The sequence below is a fragment of the Leucopleurus acutus genome, assembly GCF_964270905.1.
Source record: "Leucopleurus acutus genome assembly, chromosome: 5".
In the NCBI taxonomy this organism is placed as follows: Eukaryota; Metazoa; Chordata; class Mammalia; order Artiodactyla; family Delphinidae; genus Leucopleurus; species Leucopleurus acutus.
In genome coordinates this window covers 10305342-10330295 of record NC_139147.1, presented here as the reverse complement: position 1 = coordinate 10330295, position 24954 = coordinate 10305342, and the positions used below count along the sequence as shown (strand labels likewise).

The 24954-nt window shown below is 45.9% G+C and overlaps 1 protein-coding gene across 3 annotated transcripts in view; it reads right to left on the bottom strand.

The window, feature by feature from the left end:
• The window catches only part of RUNX1 (RUNX family transcription factor 1), a 244110-nt gene that overhangs the window by 55182 nt on the left and 163974 nt on the right, over nucleotides 1–24954 (bottom strand). For all 3 annotated transcript variants that reach the window (XM_082840575.1, XM_082840576.1, XM_082840577.1), the window contains one exon: nucleotides 8095–8199. In XM_082840575.1, coding sequence (XP_082696701.1) covers nucleotides 8095–8199 — 105 coding nt within the window. The remainder of the gene's footprint in view (nucleotides 1–8094; nucleotides 8200–24954) is intronic.

The following is a 24954-nucleotide window of genomic DNA, read 5'->3' as shown; positions in this document are numbered from 1 at the left end:
TCAAAAACGTAGAGCAAAAAAATATCTAACGTAGGAGCTGAGTGTATATGGATATGTCTGACGTATGAAGGATACACCCCTGTGGACGGCGGCCCACGGGGGTCAGCCTCTGAGGGGCACTGTTTGTGGGGCAGCCCGTGGCTTCTGTTTTTCTGATGATATTTTGTTACTCCTTCAGTGCAGACTAATTTAGATATTATCTCGTCCCATTGCCTGGTTGGACAGAAGAGGGAAGTGAGGACAAAGTACTTAAGAACTGCCTGAGTTCACACCCACTGGCCTGGTGGCGCCAGTCTGAAACCCAGGTCCCCCCAGTTCAGGATCTAGAAAACTTTATACATTTTTTTAAAAAATAAATTTATTTATCTTTGGCTGTGTTGGGTCTTTGTTGCCATGCGTGGTTTTCTCTAGTTGCAGTGAGTGGGGGCTACTCTTTGTTGCGGGGCGCGGGCTTCTCATTGCGGTGGCTTCTCTTGTTGCGGAGAATGGGCTCTAGGCCCACGGGCTTCAGTAGTTGTGGCATGCGGGCTCAGTAATTGTGGCTCGTGGGCTCTAGAGCGTAGGCTCAGTAGTTGTGGTGCCCGGGCTTACTTGCTCCGCGGCATGTGGGATCTTCCTGGACCAGGGCTCAAACCCATGTCCCCTGCATTGGCAGGCAGATTCTTAACCACTGCGCCACCAGGGAAGCCTTATACATGTTTTAAGATTAAGAGATGGAAGCCTAAATGCAGACAAGATTTTTTTTTCTTTTAGCACTTCGTATACTAAATTCTAACAAGGACTGTGATATGTTAGCTTAGATCTTGACTTCACTGGTGTGGCATTTAAATATTGATATGGGTTTGCAATGGTCTGGATGGAAGGAGATATTCAATGTCATGGTTTAAGATTCATTCCATGTTTCTTCTCTCCCCCATGCCCGTTGCGTTAGACTGAGAAGGTACCTAGATCATTTCATTGGGTTCTCACTGGTACCTGGAAGGAACTATTTCCTTCCTTTCTGTAGCAATACAAATGCCACCTAAACATCTTGGTGACTTCAGTATAAGACAGCGCTAGTTACCAAGAGGTCACAGGTCTGCCCAGGTCTCGGGCGAGCTACTGAGGGGATTATCACTGCTTCCAGAGGCAGAACCCTACTCCCTCCAGTGTCCTTTTACACACCCTTCATCCGAGGGACCCTTTCAGACCTCAGCCTGGGTAAGTCCACTAAAAGCTCTATGAAGTCCACTAAAAGCTCAAGGGTCATGGAAGTCTTTATGTATATAAAATTCTTCTTTGATATAAAATTCTAGTTTGATGTTACTAAGCATAAAAACCAGAAAGACATTCTAAACTTCCTTGGAAATATTTAGGCAGGATAATCAGTGCTTTAAAAACTGCTTTTGCCAAGTCATCAGATAGTTGGGGAGTTCAGCACAGTGGGGATTATAGCACCAGTGGAAGTCACCCCAGAATGTCTATCTTAGCAATGAATTGCCTTTCACAGTGGGAGGAGGAATATAAGTAGAACATTCTACCTCTTTGACCCTCTGTCTCCTACTTTATATTTGGGTGAGAGGGAAGAAGGAATTATTTCCTTTTCTTTCGGGGATCGCAATTTCATCTAGAAAGAATGAAAATCCAAATCCGACATTGGAAGGATCCAAGGAAAGGGGGATTACGTAGATCATCGTTCATTACTTAGAGGACATGCTTGAAGCAATTCCCAGCGAACCAAGTAATCGGGGATTGATAATTACGATCCTGAGGTTACAGATCCAGAAAACCGCCTGGCATTCCACTAACAAGTCAGGAGCAAAGAATGACACAAACTTGCATCCTCCTAACAGGCTCCACACCGTGTACGTGGGCCCTCTAGGAAGCTCTTTGCCGAAGGGGGAAACAGACTCGGACGGTTCACCTGGGGGTCATTTTTGTCACATGACTCATCTTTCCTGCCTGTCCGCACTGGAGGGAGAGGTTTATGTTGGGCAGCATCCCTGCTTCAGGCCCCCACTGATGCCAGGTCCCCAAGCAGACCCTGGTGAAAGATGTGGAACCAGAAGTTGGCACATGTGACAGCATGGCTGGTACATTTCACTGCAGCACCGCCCCAGGGAAAACACTGATTCCATCCCATCGGTACATAAATGACGACTGCCGAGGCTATGAGGCTCTGCTTTCTCCAAGAAAACTGTATTTGAACCAGAATTTTATTGATAAACTCTCCTAATAAAACAATTTCTGCACAGAAATTTCAACACAATAAAGCTCAAGTAGCAGTTGGTGTAGTTCTTAAAACAGACTTTGGCGTCTGTGGCCTGCAGTGTCTGGACTGCTTCGTTTCAGTTCTGGCTGACTAACTGTGTGACCCTGGGCAAGGGAATGGATTTCTCTTTGTGTCAATTTCCTTACCTGATCTTGCAAAAATTATGTCAATGAAGGTATGCGCAGCACTTTGAACAGTGTTGGGCAAACAATTAGCGCTGTCTGAGTGTTAGGTATTATTATTATTTTTAGGTATTTTTATTATTAAGAGAAAATAACATTTTAAAAGAGAACTGTATGTCAGTCAATCACCAGAGCAAATCCATAAACATTTCTGCTCATCCCACACTTTTCTGGACAAACTTGATTTCAAACATTTTTAGGTCCATTAGCACCATAAGTTTATGGGTGCCTGTCATGCATTCCTCTTTTTCACTTGAAACATGACTGTCATAAACAAAGATCCTGTTTCTTCTCTCTCTATATATATTATAGGTTTGCAATTTACATTCAATATCATAGAAGAAAGTTATAGTTGTGTGATGTACTCTCAACAAAGTCCTTAACAAAGCAATTGAGTGATGGGGAATTAAGCGTATTTTAAATCGACCTATTTTAACTGTAACTCCCCATAAAATAGTATTGTAGTTAGTTGGCAAAAAGGCTAATGTCCCAGAAAGTAGCATATTCCGAAGTTTTAAAGTAACGGCTCCACCTGGCTATCCGTTATTCTGAATCTCAAGGGCTCAGACACAACAGTTACTGTGAAGGGCTCCCTTAACCTGAGGGCAGAAGTTGTCCCAGAAATGGCCAATATTTGTTTTAAGAACCTTTTCAATTTTTAATTAGTTACTCAGTGTTCCAGATGTAACGGACACCTGGCCAGCCAGATGATGGCTTGTGCCATCAGAATGTCCAATCCACGATCCACACTACTGGGACATCTCCCCCACTCACTGGCCCCCCATCACTGGGTCAGTCATTGGGGTCCCAACTACTCTTCAACCCCTCATCAGCCAAATATCTTCCTCTATAGCACTGAATTAATTCACGCATTCAAATTATTTAGTGAAATATCTACAGAGAATATGCTTCGGTATCTCAATATTGTCATATTACAGACACATGGGCTAAATTACAGGCACATGGGTTGAGAGCTAGAGTTTTCCATTAGATCCCCTGAAATAGTAAAAAAAAACAAAAACATAAAAACAATCTCAAATATCCTTTTCTTGAAAACTCCTTTCACTCTATCTTTCATGCTTAAAGAGAAGACTATCTTTTAATAGGTTGACAAGCTTCTAAATGTTCTACCTACAAACTGAAAACAGACCCCACATGGCTGCTTGCAAGAAGTATCCCAGCAGGAGATAGCTTCTGATGGTGTTCTTTCTCCGTAATAAATTTAATTTTTCATCAATTAATAATTTCTCTATTAATCTGAGATGTAAAAATAATCCTGTGGAATGTGGGAAAAACAAGTCTTGACTCACTAAGAGGCAGGTCAGCTACTGTCAAAGGGCAAGTAACCATCCGAAATGAAAAATATTTTCAATTCTCTTTGGAAGACTCTTTTTGCTACAACTTCACCACTGAAAACCAGGAAGATGGCTGGGAAACATCAAGTTATCCCATCGGCCCAGCCAGCAGACTAGCTGTGGCATGTTTCTTAATTCTTTGTCCTGTTCTTATTGACCTGACTGGCAGGTTGAATGAGATAAGCTTTCCTTCTGGTTTTGCACAAATGGTTTACGTTGAAGGCGCCGTGCCTGCAATCCAGCGCCAACAATTGCCCTTTCTAGACAATCTTAGAGCCGGGACACATGTGAGAAGTCCTATAAGCTGACACCTCGTTTAGAAAATGAGGATACCGAGGTTGGGTCAGAGAGCCTAGAATAGATGAGGTGTAGACGGTGTGGTATGGACGGGGAGGTGAATGCATGAACGGACAGACAGACGGATGGATACGAGCACAGGATGAGGCATCAGGAGCTCCTCATTTCTAATCCTGGCTTCATCACCAACTATTTCTCCCAACCTAAGCAGATCATGTCATTTCTCTGGGCCTGCTTTCCCTTATCGAGGAGGCCATTAGCCCTGAAGCCTCTTTCAGGTCCCTTTTAGCTCTCAAAGTCATTGATTTCATGAAACAAAAGAACTTTTCAAAACTATTCACCTTGGTGATGCTGGGACCATTTTGCCAGAATCACCCAGAATTCATAGCACCATAATAATGATAGAAGGGACTTGGGAGGTGTTATTAATCCATAGATTTGACACCGCCTGGGCATACTAATTTCTGTGCAATGACCTCTCTTAAAATTGCATTAGAAAGAATAAGTCACAATAGTAAAGACATAGTAACAACCAAAGTATCTATCAACAGACAATGAATAAAGAAAACGTGACACACACACACACACACACGCGTGCACATGCACACACACACACATACAGGAATATCATTCAGGCATAAAAAAGAAATCCTGACATTTACCATTTGCAACAACATGGATGGCCCTTGAGGGCATTATGTTAAGTGAAATAAGCCAAGCAGAGAAAGATAAATACCGTATGATCTCACTTACATGTGGAATCTAAAACAAAACAAACTCACAGAAACAGAGAGGAGATTGGTGGTTGCCAGGGGTTGGGGGTGGGGAAATGGGTCAAAGGGTACAAACTTCCAGTTATAAGATGAAAAAGTTCTGGGGACCTAATGTTCAGCATGGACTCTAGTCAACACATTTTTGACCAGAGACGTGTATTATGGCCACAGGAGTTGGTTTCTGCAAAAATCCCCCGGTCAATAATGTGTTAACAACAAAACTGCCAAGAAGGTAGATCTTAAAAGTTCTCAACACACACAAACAAACTGTCACCATACGATGTGATGGATGTGTTAACTAATCTTACTGAGGTAATCATTTCGCAATATATGCATATATCAAATAATCATGTTGTAAACCTTAAACTTATACAGTGTTATAAGTCAATGATATCTCAGTAAAGCCAGGGGAAAATTCTGTTAACTTTCTCTTAAAAACACAGAACAAAACTGGCTGTGAGCAGAGTTTCATCAAAAGAAGTAGTTCCCACCTTGAATCAAGACATTCAAGTAATTGTAAGAAAACAGCATGCCTTTAGGCCTGCCTTGCTTCAGAGAGTGAATAGAAAAGTGAGCATTACCTAAGTCACCCTGGGAGACTGTGTGCATCTGACTTTTGTGTAGAAGTCCCTTGTGAAATGGAGACTAACCACCTAGGCCTCTAACACCTCTTTATAGCATACGTATACGTATTCATTTAACTTAATTTGGTTTTTAAGTTAAATTTTCCCTAGACCCCAAATTCCATTTGGCAGGAAAGACTCTGTAAAAATGGGTGTCTTCTTGGAGCAAATCCCTTCTGCCTGCTCAAAGAGCCCTTCCCAATAATGACTGTTTTCTTAAGTCAACTGTATATACAGGCGGGCCATTACAATCACATGTTTTTCCCTTCTGACTGCCAGTTCTTAAAAATCCAAGCGGCCATCATTTGTTTTCCAAAGCTCAAACACCATTAGTTCTTTGAATGTTACAGGAAATACTGCCTGTGGGGCAAAAACTGCCCTTCATTATGCCTGAGAGAAGAGGGGCAGCGGAAGGCATATGGAGGGGGCTCCTGGTTTAAGCTTCCTCCTCCAGGCAGGTCTACCTTTGAACTGTCCCAGAGGTGGCTATTGCTCCTATTTTTATTTTTTTTAATGTTTTTATTGAGGTGTAGTTGATGTACAATATTATATAAGTTTCAGGTGTGTAACATAGTGATCCACAACTTTTAAAGGTTAGATTCTACTTATAGTTACTATAAAATATTGGTTATATCCCTATGGTACCATATATCTTTGTATCTTATTTATTTTATACATAGTAGTTTGTACCTCTTAATCTCCTACCTCTATCTTGCCCCTCCCCACTTCCCTGCTTCTGTTTTTAAAGATAGGGAACCTACAGCCTCCTGAGTGAGCCTTTCTGGAAGTTTAATTACCCTCAAGGTCAATTGCCTTACACCTCACAACTGCCGGCTCCCCAACCCCATGCCTGCTGTAATCTGAGCCCGCTTCCTCTTCGGTCCTCTGCAAGCACCAAGGTACCTGTGTGGTGTGTCTGTTATGTTTAATGCAGGGTCACTAGGAGTCTTCAATTTGCCATTCCTACTTTGGAAACCTCCCAAGTTGGGTTTGGTTGGAACTGTGTGTTTCTGAGCCTGTGGTTTGCTTTTCACACAGAAATTGGAATCAGGGGATGCTACCAAGTCCCAGAGTTTCCTGAGTCCGGATATGGCCAGAACATCTCCAGGCGCTTAAAGAGAAAAATCTGCCAGGGGGAAATGAGGTCAGAAATAACGCGAGTCATGGAGCAGGCAAATGGCACGAAGGAGATGGTGAACGGACACCATGTCCTGGGGGGCAGGGGGGTGTCCCTGGTGGATGTGGTGGTTCTCTGCTGGGTTCTGCCCACTCTGGGGTATGGGGAAGGTTGAGGCAGCACCCAGGATGTTTCTAGCGGGTGATCAAGATGCCATGAGACTGTGGCCAGGACTGTAGACTGCCATGAGCTGCGGTGCTCACAGGATGACCTGCAGAGAGCCACGCCCCAGGGGCGACCTTAGAGCCCCCAGAGGCACCAGGCAGGTCCTCTGGAGGAATGGTCCTGGGGTAGGGGGTGCAGAGCAGCAGCTAGAGATGCAGGCAGGGAGGCTCTGCTGGCATTTCCTGAGTTCATTCTCTGTGCCGGGCATATACAGCATTGTCTCATTCAAGCTGATAGAGAAGCTCCCATTATTATCCCCATTTTACAGATGAGGAAACTGAGGTTCAGAGAGGCTCCATAACTTCCTGAAGGCTTAAGAGCCTTAACCGGAACTCCACTTGTTTGCCCCAGAACCCAAATTCTTAACCACTTCATTTTACGAACTGTCATCCCTGCATCTCAACTTGCTGGCATGGTAGGAAGCCCTGTTTCTGACACCCTCAACCCCACCCTTTATAAAAATTAATAGAGAATATTAATTTTCCACCGGGGGCATGACATGGTTAGGAGGCATGCAGATGCTGGGCGGGGGCTCCAGTCAGCTCCACAGATCTGGAACTGGAACCCAGCCTCCATCCCAGGGAAGGGTGTGGTTCTGGAAAAGTGTTACTGTGTGTTTACTCAAAGATAGTCATTAAGTCACCGTGAAGACATTTTTCTGCAGACTAAACAACCCCACTCCTTTTATAAAAAAGCTTTCCTCACAGGAACTATTTTTTTTGTACCCTCTCTCTGTATTTACTGGTTTTCTCTCAGGCACTCTTCTCCCCTCCCATGCTCTATTTTAAACAATCCTGGAATAAGATTTTGATCTGTGGCACAGAAAGGAAAGGGTCATTTTCATAGATTTCATCTCCAGCCTCCAAGTGAATAAAAGGCCAGCATGGATGGTGATCAGCCCCTTGTGGTCCACTCTGACCCTCTGGCCTCTTTTGACCACATCTGCCCCTGGCCAATCTTCCTTGAACTTTACCATGTATTCGGTCCTTAGGCCCATGCAGTCCTGAAATGATTCTGACATGCACTTGAGTCAGCCTGATTTCCTTTTGCCCTCCAAGAAGATGCTTCAAAACAAGAGCCCAGCGCTCAGAGACAACTTTGAGGAGCGAGAGTGTCAAAAGGAAAATTCTCCCTCCCTGCAGGGGTCTGACATTTCCCTGTGGCAGAAGTTTTAGCCACATCTGAGTGATGCTGATGGAACACAAGGGTTCTGGTGCCTGAGCGTACCAGCTGGGAGGGAAGGTGCCAGCCCCGGGGGGCGGCCCACTTACTTCGAGGTTCTCGGGGTCCGTCCACTGTGATTTTGATGGCTCTGTGGTAGGTGGCGACTTGTGGTGGGTTTGTGAAGACGGTGATGGTCAGAGTGAAGCTCTTTCCTGTTGGAACACAAAAGAGAGCAACGAAGAATGAGGCAATGGCCTGAATATATCTGCTGGGTAATTCAAAATTAATTTATGATTTCCAGCCCTCATGCTGGAAAGGTGGCAGGACTTCAGCACGCATTACTGGTTTTTCCAATACTCCTTTGAGTTTGGCTTTGCTTAAATTTTGGAAGGTACATCTACGTTGTCTAGATGTGACACTTCCCTTAGTCACGTGGCTTTTGTTTAGTCATGAATAACACAGGATCAAGAGAGACTCAGATGTGTTTTCTTTCAGGTCGGGACCCCAGGGACACAGGAGCAGATTGGCAGCCGTCCACTCCTTGCCCCCAGGTCCTCCCTTTTAATAAGCTCAGAGCAAAAGGAGGAAAAGAAACCATTTCTGTCTTTGCCCTCTAAACTTGTTTGTACCTCCAAGGATTAGGAAAGATAGAGTTCCTAAGTTTGAGGCTAGGCTAAATTGGAATGATTCTCTCTATGTTAAAAATACTATTTGCTGGTTGATTCTAAATATTGTTTTGAAAGGCCAGATGTTATTATAGGCACTCAGGGGGTTGGCCAGACAAAATTTATATTCAATAAATGGATTTAAGGATATGTAGCTGACAGATTGAGATTCAATGACAACTGTTAGCGTAAATACGCAGATGGATTTCCATCTAAGCATTTTATACATGCTTAAGAAATGCAAGCATGTCTTCATTGCATAGGTCGAATGCAATGCTTTTAATAATTTTTAAAAATTGTTTTGAAATATATAATTTATAATAAAAGTATTAATATATAAATACATTAGTTACTTAAAAGCATTTCTTCTTTGCTAAGCAGTTCAGAGAATGCCCTCTGGTTTTGAATTCTGGCTAGCTGACCTTTGACAAGTCACTAGCCCTCCCTGTGCCTCAGTGTCCTTACATGGAAGATGGGTACATATAACTTCTCCTACCTTATCGAATTTGGGGAGAGGTTAAATGAATTAATATGAGTAAAATCATTAAAATAGCATCTGGCACATGGTATTCAAAGGGGTGTGTGTGTGTGTGTGTGTGTGTGTGTATGGGGGAGGAGAGAGAGAGAGAGAGAGGCACAGCTCTTCCTGCAAGAGAGTTAGAAGATATAGGTTCCTGTACCAATATTTGACCTCTCCAGATCTCAGCTTCCTGGTTTGCAAAATGAAGGCGTTCATGGGATACATACAATGTCACCTTTAACTCTGATTTTATCTTCTTTTTTCTTTTTAAGATTTTTTTTTTTTTTGACGTGGACCATTTTTAAAGTCTTTACTGAATTTGTTACAATAGTGCTTCTGTTTTACATTTTGGTTTTTTGGCCCCAAGGCATGTGGGATCTTAGCTCCCTGATCAGGGATGGAACCCGCACCCCCTGCACTGGAAGGCGAAGTCTTAACCACGGGACCGCCAGGGAAGTCCCTGGTTTTATCTTCTAGATGAAATCCCGGTGCCCATCTCCGTGTGTAGACGTGTGCCTGTGCCAGGGGTGTTTCCCCGGCTGCCTGCAACTTCAGCATTTCAGAGATTCCATGAAAACACTATATTTCCTTCCTAGGGCTGCTGTAACAAATTACCACAAACTGGGTGGCTTAAAACAACTGAAATTTACTGTCTCCTAGTTCCGGTGTCCAGCGCTAGGAGACAATAAGCTGAGGTGTTGACGCAATTGCGGTGTCGACAGGGCCGTACTCCCTCTGCGGAAGAATCCGTCCCGGCCTTGTCTGGCTTCTGGCGGTTCCCAGCAATCCCTGGCATTCTTTGGCTTGTGGGAGCATCACTTCACTCTCAGCCTCCTTCCTCATGTGGCCTCCCTCCCTCTCTGTCCTCTGTCTCCAAATCTCCCTCTCCTTACAAGGACACCAGTCACTGGATTTAGGGCTTACCCTACTCTAGTATGACTTTATCTTAACTTGATTACATCTGCAAAGCCCCTATTTCTAAATAAGGTCACATTCTGAGGTCACCCACGGACATGACTTTTTAGGGAATGCTATTCAACTCAGTCCAGACACCAAATGTCATAGAGTTCCAGTCTTGGCACTACAAGTGACAACTACTCTCTCTGTACCTGTGGGTTTTACCCCCAAAACAGTCCCACTCCTGTGGCGGCCCTCCTACAACCATCCTATTCTTGTTTTCTTAATTTTTAAAAACTTTTTATTAGAGTATAGTTGATTTACAATGTTGTGTTAGTTTCAGGTGTACAGAAAAGTGATCAGTTACATATATATATACTTTTTCATATATATTCTTTTTCAGATTCTTATCCATGATAGGTTATTACAGGATATTGAATATAATTCTCTGTGCTATATAGTAGGTCCTTGTTGTTTATCTATTTTATATATAGTAGTATGTATCTGTGAATCCCAAACTCTTAATTTGCCCCTCCCTGTCCCTTTCCCCTTTGGTAACCATAACCATCCTACTCTTGATTTCCTAAATGGCAACAAAGAATCACTGTCTTCCTAATGTTGGCCTTTTCAGGTCTGTGTAAAACTTACAAGTTTTCAAGCACTTTCCCATATACTATTTTATTTGGTTCTCACAACACGCTCATGAAATAAACAAGACAGATTTTATTGTCCTTGGTTAACAGGTAGCAAAGCTAAGGCTCAGAAAGGGTGAGTGGTTTGTCCAAAGTCGCACAGCTTGGATACATGGAAAACCCAGATTTCCAGCTTTGTGCTTCACATTATTGTCATGAGGTCCTAAATCTCTACCTTCAAACTCAGTGGTACCAGCACCAGTAATCCAGACTCGTGGTACCTTTTCCATGCTCTGCCCCTGCCCCCAAAAGCGAAAACAGTCCTGGTGACACTAATGTACCCAAACTGTACTCAACAGCTAATTGAAAGCCTGGGTTATAGTTCAAAAGCAGTTTGTAACTGAGCTGAATTTGGGGTCCTGGCGCTTACCCTGGTTAACCACAGACTGGCCTACTGAATCGGGAAGGAAATTCAACCAAAGTGAATTATTTGTGAAATCGTTGCTTGTAATTATAATTCTACTATTTTATGCCCATCATTTTACGTGCAGTCAAGAAGTGTCTGTCCAGTAAAAGCTACTAGGTGGGGCATCTTGGCCACAGTAACTGTGGCTCACGAAGGTGGGGTATTCCGGTTCGCGTCCTGCACAACGGACTATTGTTTACAGCCTTGAGCACCAGGACATCTGCTTATGACCTCATAGACAGAGGCAATAAGAGATGTCATTTTGCTCATAGGTGTGTGTGACATTTTTCCACTTCAGGAGAACTTGCCATCTGCTTCCTTGTATTCTTCCGAGCAGACCTGGCACCAGACTTGACACCTGGGGACAGCCACCCAGTGGGCACACTGAACCCTCGGAACTATGCCCTCTGTCCTCTTCCCTCCGCCCTGGCCACGCCCCACCACGCCCCACCACGCCCCCACCACGCCCCCACCACGCCCCGGCTTGCCCCTGCCGAGATGCAGCCCTTCTTAGCCAGCACCTGCAGCAGTGGTAGCTGCACCTAGAGCATGCGTGTTATTAACCAGATTCCGTCATCAAAATGACCTATGGGCCTGGTATTTTAAGTGTGCGGGTGTGGAGAGCAAAAGCCTCTCAAGTGTTTTTCTCAGCAAGCTGTGGCCAGGCTAGTAAGAAGGTAGGGGAGAGCAAAGGAGGACGGATCGTCTAAATGACCAATGAAATCGGCTTTTTGGGACTAACTCCAGGGTTGGCAGATGGGGCTGCCGTAGAGAGAGCTGATGTTCCCATTTGTAGCCTGAGCGGGTCCTTGCCTGGAGAGGCCGGAAGGCTCCTTGCCGCCCTGGATTTGGCCCATGGGGTGAGCAGAGGTGCCCCTGGCTGTGCTGCTGAAAGACTGCAGCCCTGGGCTCCCCAGGGGGCAAGCTGCAGGGTCACAGGTGCCCTGCGTGGGGATTCACCGCGGAGGGAGCTAAGGAAAGGGGGTCCCTGAGACCTTCCTTCTCCTGCTCACGGAAACCTCACCCAACCAGCACCATGAGTTCTGGCGGGTGGTGTCCAGGAGGAATGCTGTTTAGAAGCACAAACAGCAGGACTGAATAAGAAGGCGGAAAGAAACAGTGAAGGAGAGAAGGGCTGTCTTGACTTAAGCCTGGAAGCAGCAAAAGACAAGAACTTGATTATACAACCCTGTGGAGGTGCCAAGGCATGGGGTGCTAGTTAACAGGGAGGACCGCCTGGGCTCAAACCTCAGCTCTGCACCTTGCTAGCTGTGTGACCTTGGGCAAGTTACTTAACCTCTCTGGGGGCCTCATCATCTGTAAAATAGGGGTGATAACAGTCCTTCCATCTCATACTGCTGTTATGCAAATTAAATGAAATAATGCATCAGCAAATATCAGTTTAATTATCACTAAAGATGTGACAAACATGATTCCACAAAGACCAGAGCTGCGGGCAATCCTGTGAGGTGCAGCTGGTGGTGAATCGACGTTGAGGTCTGATGGTGGGAGGTGAGGTGAGCCTCAGCGTGCAGTAGGTGGTGCCGATTGAGCCCCTCCAGGCCCATCCTCTCTTCTTTAGGAATTTCAGCAAACGCAGGCAGCAGAATGGGGCCTAAAGACCCATCGGGGAAAACTGCACGTTCCCCTGGAACTTCCACTTCAACGTCGGTCCTACTCCCACAAGCTGGCGACCTTTGTAAGGCACAATTGCAACTGGCTGGTCCACTTTACAAACAAGCCGGGTCAAATGCTCCCCTCAGAGCATGTGTGGTCCCCCTCGATGCCAGTGTGTTCATCCAAATGCCAGTGCAAGATCCTAAGTGCTTTATTTAGTTGGGAGGAAGGTCACGGGGCGAGTCTTCCTGGGTATTTGCTGACATAACAGACTCTCCAGGGTGAGGCAGTGACAAAGCCCCAGGTCTGTGCTTTCTTAGGTCCCACATTTACAGGCCCCGGGGCTGCTGGACTCTGGCAGCCAGCTGTGGTCTCATAAAGCCACGGCGGGATGCTGCAGTTCCGCAAGGGCCCAGGGCACCACGCCACTTCCTCACCACATCTGGGAAGTGGCGAAACCTCAGGATTGCTGCAAATGGGCACCTGTTCCCCAAGGGCGAGGGTGGGGAGAGGAGCAGAAGGTGAAAAGGCGATTCAAGATCATCTCACGCCCTTAGAAGCTCGTGCCCCGTCACGTCGCGGCCACGTCTTCCTATGGCGATGGGTGTCTCCCTCCGTCCTCTTGTGATCGCCCCTCCCTAAGTTTGGTTCACGGGTAGCCAAGCCACTTGCGGTGGCTCCTCAGCCATTGGGTTCTGGTTCAGTCACTCTTCTTGGTGAAGGTTTGGACCCATGAGTCATCTTCTCCTTTTTGGGCCAGTTTCGAAGGGGTGTGAAACTTGCCCTTTGTCACGCAAGGGCAGGCTGTACACACGGAGGACAGTGTGCTGAGGGGGTCGCAGAGCTTAGGAAACGAAATCACGACAGTTTCCACTCATTTGTGCATCTCTGCGGGGAAACCGGTCATGCTCACACACTTTAAACACCCAAGAGAGGGAGAAAGGGAAAGTCAGAGAAAAAAAAATAAAAATGCAGCTTTTGAAAACCAAGAAAGCCAGGGAAGGCTCAAGTTTTGCTCTTTGCAAATTCTGGAAATCCCAAAAGATTCTGCGATGTTGCAGGAAGATTTCTCCTCTTACCATGTAGTTTGTGCCAGGTCTAATTTTAATCACAGATAACTAAGTATTATAATGAACAAACCCCCAGATTCCAGGAGAAACCTGAATCAGGGGTATTTTTCACAAAGTACCTTTAATTTATGTTTCTCGCTTTTCCGCTGGAACAACCTAACGGCCAAAGTGCACGTTTTTCTGCTCATCCATTTCCTTACCCAAACACTTCCCACTATTTTTGACAGTGGGGCTGTATAATTATTTATTTGGGGATTTCTGAATAGAGGACAGATTCTTTAAGTTGTGCAGAATCTCCCGGTTTCTCTGCATTGAATTGAGGCGGCGATGTCGGTGGGTGTCCGCTTGGGTGTAAAGCGCCGGTGTTTACAATGTCCTTACCGATGGCACCCGCAGCCACACAGGCGAAATGTACGGGGGAGGCCCCAGCTATTGGTACAAGGATAACCCCGCGAAGTTGCCTGAAAGTCAGGGGCTGAAAATACAGAACTAAGCTTTCCATAAAAAACAGCACGCGTTGAGTATGATGCAACACTTGAAACATAGCAGTTTTACTTAGAGAAAACCAAAAACATGCCAAGTGTTTTCTCTGGAGCTGGTCTACAAAAATGAGTTGTGCGAGGACAGCAATGGTGTTTTATTAATCTTTGCATTTTCTGTTCTGAGGCAGTAAGAAAAAAATGTGTGATAAATGGATCAATAGATTATTCTGTAAACTTCGTTTGACAGCTGGTTCTTTATGAGGTCTTACTTCACTTGGAAGGCTCAGTTCTCCCTTTCGGTGGCATGGGTGTGAGCCCAGCTTTACTAAAGGGCTGGATGGGCAAGGCTTTCTCTTCATGAGGCGCACTACCGAACCCCAAAGAAGCATGATGCTCTCACGCTATTTCTGCACTTCCTTTCCCCAGATGTCATGGCCCCTTTCCAATCTTCCTTTTTTCTTTCGGTGTCCCAGTGCCTGAGTGTCTCGGATGAGGAACCAAGTTTTAATCCTTTTAGCCCAAACACCTCCAAGACCCTGAATTCACAGCCTCTTTAGGTCAAGGCCACGCCTGCTGCCCTGTACTTCCATCCTGGAGAACCCTTTGGTTGGCACACCCCAATTCCACAGTTTCCACCCAACGGGCCAAATGCCACATAGGACAGGTGACCAAAGTGACCTCCTGGGGCTGGCCTAGTCCTAGCCCTGACCTGCTGGTGCCCATAGCCCAGTGCCTCAAACACACAGCCCAAGGCCACATGCCACCATGGCAGAGAGGCCCGGTGTGGGGGGTAGGGGGGCATTTTGGAGGGAAGGTAGCGTCAGGGTCCTCAGTGCCTGCCCGCCAGGCTGTTCGCACCCATAGCTCTACTGCAGGAAGCTGGGAGGGCAGGTGGGGATGGAGGCCAAGTAGGAAGAAGGAAGGTCTAGGCAAGGCTGCAGGGTGTGGTAGGCGGGGCCTGGAGGGACCTGATTTCTAGACATGGTGACATTTACCGATGGTGGGTTTGCAAACTGGATATACGGTGACCCCTCCGTATCCACGGGTTTGGCATCCATGAATTGAACTAACCTTGGATCCCGTCTCTCAGGTCCCAAGCACCCTCCAAAAAGCCCTGTCTGCTCTTCAGTCTGCAATCCCAGCATCTTCGTACCATTTGTATCTGGTGATGTCAATTCCCTGCTTAAAACCTGCTGGGGGACCAGACCAAATTCCCAATGTGGATGTCAAGGCCCTTACCAGCTCTCTTGGCCAGCTCGGTGTTCCTCCCCAACCCTGTTTTCTGTGCTTGGACACTCTTCCTGATGCCTTCAGCTGGTAGCCCCCTCGTCACCCTGAAACATCTCCACTGAGATGACAAGCTGTCCAGAGAGACCCCTAAGCTTGTAGTGGGCTATGCACCCAGCTGTACATTTTGCTTCCGTCACTCCTTTCACTATGGTGCGGGCCCCTCACCAGCCCCGGCATGCTGTGGCTTCTCTTTGGCTGGCCTTTGTATCTCCAGTGCTAGCCCAGTGCCTTGCAAGCAGCAGGTACACAGTGCACATCTGATGAATGAAAGAAAGACCCCCAGGAAATGACCTCTGTGGGTGGGGTCAGCTCTGATAAAGTAGCCATGGGCACTATACTTCCCTGATCGAATAGGGTCCAAAGCCGGTGAGCAACTCACTAATGAAAACAGAGAACACAAGGTCCATCACCAGGCTGCTGCCCGGCAAATGCCTGGGATGATTATATTATTATCATTCCTTCATTTATTTATGAATATTTATGAAATTCCCGCTGTGTCTCAGGCACTCTAATTTTACAAAGTTCCTCGGAGGATAAAGGAATATAAATTCCTTGCCAACGAGGAGTGGACAATGGAAATAGCATTGTTCCTGACTTTCTGACTCAGGGAGACACGGGCTACCTCCTGCCCACTCTCTTCCCTCCTCCCTCGGTGACTCTCCCACAGAAGGAAGAACGATGCGGCGGTGAGTCATAGCTCTTTCTTCCTAAGTTTTGTTACACACACCATCTCATTTTAATCACCCTAATAACCTTTTGAGGTACATATGACGAGCACTGTCATACCTATTGTACAGATGCGGAGACTGAGGCCGGCACATCTAAGTGAGTCCGGCAAGCACACCACCTTCTCATACTTTGTCACACTACCTTCCAAAGACCTGCAGAATCGTCACAAATAGATGCATGTGTTTCTATATTGTTATCATGAATCAGAGGACTATTAAATGGGACACAATGGCCTTAGTGGACTCCATAGCCCATGGATTTGGGCAGAATGCAAGATACCTCTCCAAGCAACAGCCAGATTGATCGATTCTCTGTTGACATGTGACCAAAAAAGAAAACCATGTGTGGATGTTGGCTTGCGGTTTCTGAAAACGCTGAGATACAACCTTCAAAGGCTTCCAGGGGAACAGCCAGGATGCCCTGAAGTGTGGTCCAAGGCGAGCTGCCGCGGCACCACTATAAAACTCCCCTCAACCTGGGTGGAGTCAGCAACTATGGTGCAGGAAGAATGTGATGCTGCTGGGTGCCAGCCTGCGGAGCCCGGCAACAGGACAAAGGCATTATTCTGCTTCATTGTGAAAATGCCATGTTTATTGTAAAAATACGATTGGGAATTAAAGGGGCATGTATGAATCATAAATATTTGCATGCTGTTAATGTTTGGGCAAAAGAGTTGGAAGGACTAAGTTGGGAGAGCTTCTTTTCCCATGAAAAACAGTGCCTCGGATTACAGTACATATTTACTTTCATCTCTTCCATTGCTGATCTGAAATCGCAGTGCCCGCTGCGCATAAATAACCCTTCCGTGTCCTGAGAGCTGGCTCTATGGGGCCGAGGGATCAGGATAAGGGTTGATGTTCCCTCTCAGAAAAGTCATTCATTTAGACAAACAAAAAAACAGGTCCCGGTTGTATTGTTTGTTAGGAGCTCACAGAGTTGCCGTCAGCTTCCCTGCAGAGTCAGTCAACAGCAACTGATCTTACCACGAAAAGTAGTAACCCCTAAAGTCTGTGTTACTTCAGGTAATCCTCACTGTACCCCGCCCCCTTTGGACAAAGGCTGAATCGGGCTCAGACAGGTCAAGTGACTTGCCCACAGACACACAACTCTGAGCCAGTGTCCTCAATCAGTGTTTCTTCCCCCCACTTCTCCCCCAGGAAGCGACATTTGGCAAAGTCTGCAGACACTTCTTGTTGTCACCACCCATGAATGACATGGAAGGAATGCTCCTGGCTACTGGGTAGAGGCCAGGGATGCCACTAACCATCCCAAAATGCAGAGGATGGCTCGCACGACAAAGAATAAACAGCCCTAAACGTTGATGGTGCCCAGGGTGAGACACTGTCCTCCCAGGAAGAATTCAGTAATATCCATGTGCTAACCACTACACTCTACTGCCTAGAGTAAGGCAGAGTCCTGGGGTAGTCACTCATTTGGAGATATTTAATGAGTCCCCACTCTGTATCAGGCACTGGTCTAGTGACTGGTGATACCACACAGTGCTGTTCTAGTTAAAGGCGGGATCTCTTGTGTTTTGAAAATTCTTGGAAGGCCACCTCCTGGGGAGTCCCACGTCCATCTTCATCCTTTCCCTGGCACTGGGGTCCCAGCGACGCAGTGCACCAGTGCGCGCCTGCCTGCCACAGCTGTTCCCAAGCTCCTTCCCCAGTGACCTTCACTTCCCAGAATGTGGGCAGCATGTAGGCTCCGTATAGCCCAGCTCAGACGCCGCCCGGGGAATTCCCAGGAGGATAGCTAACTCTTCCAGATTTCAAATGATTTGACACACAATTGATCTCCACGCCGAACCTGGGAGCTGGTTGCTTTACTGAGGAAAACTTACAGGAAATAGAAGGGGCAGGAAAGTTCGGAGTGGGGGCCCCTGCAGAGTAAATGCAAACAAACAACCAACTAGAGACCGCAGTCACAGCAAAATGTATTCAAGAAATTCCACCTGTAGCAGACACCACTGTGATTCAATGAGAACACCTAGAGGACTCTTTTTTTTCAGACTTTTTTCAAGTCGTCTTCCCCTGATTCTTCTTGTATTATAGAAAATAGGTGATAGCAGAACCAACACGTAAGGGCAGGTGGGAGAAAGCTCCAGAAGAACCCAGCCCTCTGTCTGTCCGTGGTCCCTGCACACCTAACACGTGGGCAGCAAACCAGGGCTTCCTAGGGATGCACGGCAAATCAGCCTCTGTCCCGTCCCTACTCCTTCCATGCATTGCCCTTGGGTGTGCACACTGGCTCCTTTTCGGAGTCTGTAAGGTATTGGTCAGTGATGCACACAGGACCTTGCTTTTAGCCCTTTTTAGTTCAAGTGGACACTGTCCACTCACATCAGTTCATGTTCCTGGATTAGTGGATCTGTGGCCCCTGACTGAAGCCTGATGGGGAGGAGGATGGCAACGAGAAGCCAGCGCGCACTTTCACTATTTCTGATGGTCCCTGTGGACCTGCACCTGTGTGGTATTCCTGAGGGAGCAGCTGTAAGTGGGGGGAGTCCTCGAGGGAGAGCTTTCCCTGCCGGGTGGCCCCCTCCACCTGCAGCCTCTACTTCTGGCTGCCACACATCCTCCAACCCAGGAGATGCCAAGATGGTGCGATCCTATGCACACAGAACTCTAGTATATTTTCATATTTAGAAAAAGACTAATATGCAGTGATGCTCTCTCGTTTTTGTTTTTGTTTTTTTTATTCTGTGTGAACTGAAGTTTTTCATGAGTTTGGTAAAGAGGAAGAAAGTGTTAGGGAAGAGAGGAGACATTCTATGACTTATCACGATCATTCGTGTGAGGCCAGCCCAGGGTTTCTCAGTCTCAGCGTGATTGACGCTTTGCAGGGGTAGGGCTGTCCTATGTGCTGCGGGAGTCACTCTACCCACTAGATGCTAGGAGCACGCCTCACCCCAGGGGTGACAACCAAAAATGTCTTCAGATATTGCCAAATGTTGGGACCCGCCACCAAATTGATAGGCAGATTGATAGATAAGATCTACCAGCTATGACCTGCCCTGAGGTTTCAAGCAGGACGGGGGAGGCAGAACATCTGGACAGACCCAACTGCCATAGGTACTGGAAATACACCACGTAAAGAGGCCAAAGCTGTACTAGGATATGAGTTTAGACTGTTTGTCATTAATTACAGATAGATGGATAGATAGATACATAGATAGATAGTGACTACTCCATACAATGGTTTCAAATAGAATGAAGGAAAAACATCTCTAAAAACCCAAAACCAATGCCTAGAGCAAACTGGAGTGTTTCCACCTACAAACAGGCCCATCCCTCCTTGCCTTCTCTGCTGAGATCTGATAAGCACACAGTTCACCAACTGTGCTCAAATGCCTGTATTCCTGTGTACAGCCTTTGTTTGAGCCAAGGAGAGTTTCCTTTGTTTGCATAAGGTGACTCAGTTAAGGCCACACACCACCCACGAGGGTGCTGGCCAGACCTCCCGTTCACCAGACCCAGAAGCATCCTTGGATCCGGAAGCTGCGGGGAGGGTGCAGCTCTGCAGACCAGGCTGCCCCTACCTCCTTAATGACGCTCTTAAATCCCAAGGTAAAAGCAGGAATTCATCTCAGTTGAGAAACAGACAGGAAATTTACTTACATCTTTGAGAAAAACACAGTTTAAGTGGCTCCTACATGAATGTTTCTTCACCAAGGAAACCAGAGGAAACGCATTTTGAATCCAGTGGCAGGATGGTCACCGGGCCTCTCGAAGGAGGTTGTTGGGATCACCTTCTGATTTATGGGTCCTTCAACTACCTGAAACCCTCGTTGGAGGAAGTTCAGTGACATAAAATGGAGTTCCTAAGTGGGATACGCTGCTCGATATAGCCTAATAGAGACTGGAATGGGCTGGAATCCCAAATCGGCACCAGCAACAGGAATGCTATGGCACGCTTGGTTCTTAACATGGACCGAAATACATCTCTGTTGAAAGTGGGACTCACATCAGGACCAATGACGGAGGGTGGGCTTTGCCTGAAGTCCACTAATGCATGCTTATAAACATAAAGTCTTGAATGCCCCAAGAGTGAGCTGATAAAACTGGCACCTTTGAAAGTATTCACAGGCAGCTCATTAAGTCCACACTGCTCACGTATTAATTCCCGTTAATTGCTTTACTGGGGCTTCAGATGAGAAGACCTTGTTAGTATGGATTTAGTCCTCAAAGATAATTTGGTCCAGGAAGTCTTCTCAGTGGTAGTATGGACAGACACACACACACACACACTTCTGGCTGAAAGTCCAAGAAATCCTTCAAAACCACATAACCTCTCCATTTTGACAGTACATGGTTATTCATCAACATCCCCTTTCTCATCTGAACATGTTTTATAATCACCAACAGAAAGAAAACAATCATCAGACAATATACCATCTCTCCTTTCAACAAGTCATTTTTCTTTACAAATAATAAAGAAAAAGAAACAGAATATGTTCTTCCATAACCAGTCTTCTCCATCCTCTCTTGCCCCTCGCCAACCAGCACAAAAGAAAATACAAAACTGATTCATTAGAACCAGAGCAGCAGTGCAGCCGTTGGCCGGATCACTGTTTATGTCTATAATGCTCGCTGCTAAAACAGGAAGCTCTAAAAATCACTCAACCATTATTTCTCTCGGAGGCACTTTCAGATTGATAGTCTTCTGTCCCCACCAAAAAGGGCTGCCTCAATCCAAAGCAAGCCGGCTGGCAAGGAAGGGGTTTGGGGGAGGGGTGGTGGAGAGAAGTCCAGCTTCTGCCCATCAGTTCTTAAATACTGTTCGTATAAATAACCTCAATTTTAAAAAGCTGCCCAACACCATCAGCAATGCCTGGCACTTCGTTAAATCAGCAAGAAAACCATGAAGAGATCAATTGCAAAGCTGCGTGTTCCAGGCACAAGCAGTTTTCCAGAAAGCTCTCCTCTTTGCCATGACACCAAGCGGGACAGGGACTGCTGGGTGGTGGTTTGGGGGAGGCGTGGAAAGCAACTTGCTTTGAGAAAGTGTTTTTACTCTTTTACGGGCAAGTTGAAACAGAATGAGAAAGCTGATCTCTAGAGATGAATTTACATCAGATCATGGGCACTAGCTTTCACCCTGCCATCGAAAGGCATTATTTGCTAGGGCTGCCAGAGACCGCGGGTATCAGAGACTGGGTCTTTTCCCATCCATATTTGCCCACACCGAAGTCTGAAAACAGATTTCAGTACATATATAATTTTAAAATGTAGATCAATAGCAACCCAAAGGAGGGGGAAAATGGGAGAGTTGATTTTAACACAACTCTCCTCTTTTCTTTGTATTCTCTCCAGGAGACCTGACTGCCAGCTCATTATCTTGAATGTTATCCATGAAACAACACTGAGATTGTCAGATGAATTTTCCTCCCCCTATGACTTGGATCCTGTGATAATACTGTGAGTCATTCAGACTATTTCTCAGTAGTGACCACTCCATACAGACACGTCTCTGCTTAGAATACCGGTACACTCTATCCTTTTCTACATGTACCTTTCCTTCAACCATAGTCTATCACTCATCTGAGAGGCAGTCTCCCCACACTGTTCCCCGAATAACATAAAATACCTTAAGAATGAAAATGCCTTACGTAACAAACATTACACAAATATGCAATAACCCCGATTGTAACAGCGTAAATATTATGTCTGGGAAGACATCCACAGCAAGAACATAAGGAAGGAATTTCATTTTATAAAAGAGTTGGGAAGGGTACTTGTTTGAAAGTGGGCAAGATTAAAGTTGCCAGGGAGATCAGCATAAATATAAATGTCCACCAAGAAATTAACCCCAGTCCTAACGGATGGGGGAGCACGTGCCCTCTCTGGGCTGGTTGTGGAATTCGAGGTGCAGGTCTGCAGCTGGGGGGCCAGGCAGTCACTAGAGAGGAGGCTGCCCCTTCGATGACAAGACAAGCCCTTCTCCTTTGCAAGGGACCATATGTGTGTACACCTGATGGCCTGTCAAAGGTCTGGACCAGGGGTTTGACTGGGATCTGTTTTCCTAATTATACACACCAGGTCCTGGCTATAATAAAAGCAGGTGTAACCAAAACAGCACAGGGTGCAAGAAGAATGTCTAACTCATTTTTTCGTGTATTTCCTCATTTTCCAGTTATCTACAACGTGCAGCACAGCGCTAGGCGGGCCCTCCATAGTCAAGGCAAAGATCCAGATTCAGAGATTCTTGGCTTGGCGGGTGCATGGATCCCCAGAAGGTCCATAAACAAGCTTCAGCGGCCCTGAAAACTGAAATTGTACAAGAAACTGTGTGTGTAAGTGCACGTGTGCATGTTTTTCCCCCTGGGGAGAAGACTTCCAAGGATTTTCAAAATTATTTATGACGTTCCCAAAGATTAAAAATCATAGTCTTAGGAAAATCAGAAGGAAATTTGCAGTGCATTCTCCTCCCCCATTTACGATGCGGTAGATAATACGGTCTGGTAGATTTCCTCTTTGGTTCTAAAATGAATTAACTAAGGCCATAATCCCTGATTGATCGATTCCTTTACAACTGATTAAGTACTCCAATAGCGACGGGAGCTCGCACAGATTTCACTGCTGAAGTTTCTTCAATGTCTCTCGGCTGCAGCCATGATACACTTTCTTGTGACTGAAAATACCTGTAGCACCTGCCCCAATGACAGATGTCAGCTGATGTCAGCTGCTGCTAACGATCTCATCTCTTGATCCTGAACTGTGATTTTCTGGAGGTAAGGGATAGTCCCAGGACGTGTGTTTAAGTGTGAATTATTCTGAACAAGAACCAGTGTGCTCTGCGTCAGCTCCCCTCTTCTGGGAGCTGCTATCTCTTCTTCCATTGTAAAGGAATGGTTGATCTATATGGGGATACTGAATCAAAGGGAGAAAATTCCCAGGGGGAGATAGCCCTGAAGGAGAGATTTAAATTGTCAGGGCCAGAAAGGAGGGAAGGAAAGGAAAGGAAGGAGGAAGGTTCAGACTGCTGAAGCCTTCACCAATACTTTTTAGGGGCCAGTGTTGTCAGCAAGGCCGTAAAAGCCGGATGGGCAGGTTTTCCCAGTTGCAGGCTGAACCCGAGGTTAGGAGCTGTGGTCCTGGACATCAGCCAGCACCCAGACAGATTGGTTTTGTCGAACAGAGAAAAACCCTTCCATGTTCAACCTCTGGCAATTTCTACGAGGTTTTACAATCCCCAGGGACTGGCAGCTGAGACAAGAAAAGGGAGTTTCTTTTTCTACTCTTTATTTGGAACTGAGCAACAGGCCCCTTTGAGAATCCATCAGACCAGTGGCTTTCGACAGAATGGGAAATTGGCACTGAACTGTTCGGTGAGCCAACAGCCAGGACCTTCTCGGCCCCTGTGTGGTGTGTTGATGCCAATGTCATATTTTCAGACACATTTTCAAAACCAGAAAACGAACTAGTGGATAGTCTTAAGATCACTTAATAAAACGTTATGAAACTTTTAAAGGACAAGATGCAGTGAGGCAGATTAAGACTGATTGTTAAAATGAGTGAGAGTCATCTGCTCTCTTCGTAATGGGAAGGAAATTGCAAAAAAAAAAAAAAACCAAACCAAAACAAAACAAAACAAAAAACCTGGCAGGCTTTGATGTTGACACTTAGACTTGAAAGCGTAAAATCAAGTTGTATTCTACCACTATGGGGAGAAATTATGAGAGAGTCAAACCGGGCCTTTTGATGGCTCATTTTTTCTTGCAGTCCTAACCAAAGAAAAGAGAATCATTCAAGACTGACAATATACACAGTAACTGTAATAGGGCAAATCATTCATTTCGGGGTTCCTCTCTTTTGGATTGCTTATTATCATGCGTGGGAAGCAGAGACTGCTCAAAACAGATATTGTCCATATATGGAGCGTTTCAATTAATTTTCTCGTTCCAGGTTATCAGAAGACAGCCCAGCCTTGGGTGCAGTTATTTCACTCTGCAAACTCAAGGGCATTCTGGCACGAATCAGGCAGCCAAAGGCAAACACTCCACACCTTGGGGAAACAGTTCCTTGTTACCCAAGTAAACACGAGCTTCTCTTAGTCACCCACTTGAAACAGACATGGCCAGTGAGGGGCGAGAAACGCCAGAAAAGAAAGCAGGCTGCTTTCAGAATTTCACTCTTTATCATCACCGACCTCCTGGGCCTTGCCAAAAAGCCACTACCGCACTTCTTATGGGAAAATGGCATGGGTCATTAAAGAGCTTCCAAAACTTCCATAACCAAAACCTGACCCGTAGACCCACATAGATGCATATGATGATAATATAACTTCCTCTGGAAATGCAACTAAATGATACTCAGCTGTGGCTTCCTAAGAACAGAAATCCACAGGAATTGACCTGAGATGGTTACGAGGCTGGAAGGCATGGACCAGGCAGTAGGGCCTTTGTTTTTTATTGGCTTCTACTCATCTGAAGCCTTCAAGATGTTTTCTAAACACACATCTCTGAATCATAATGGGAATTCCATTTACTGAAAGGTGGGGACTTTTAATATAACAAGTGAACCCATAGAATGACTTGTGCCTTTATACCTTATAGCACCATTCGTGCTTTCAATAAGCGGGTGTAATTTTCTTGGTA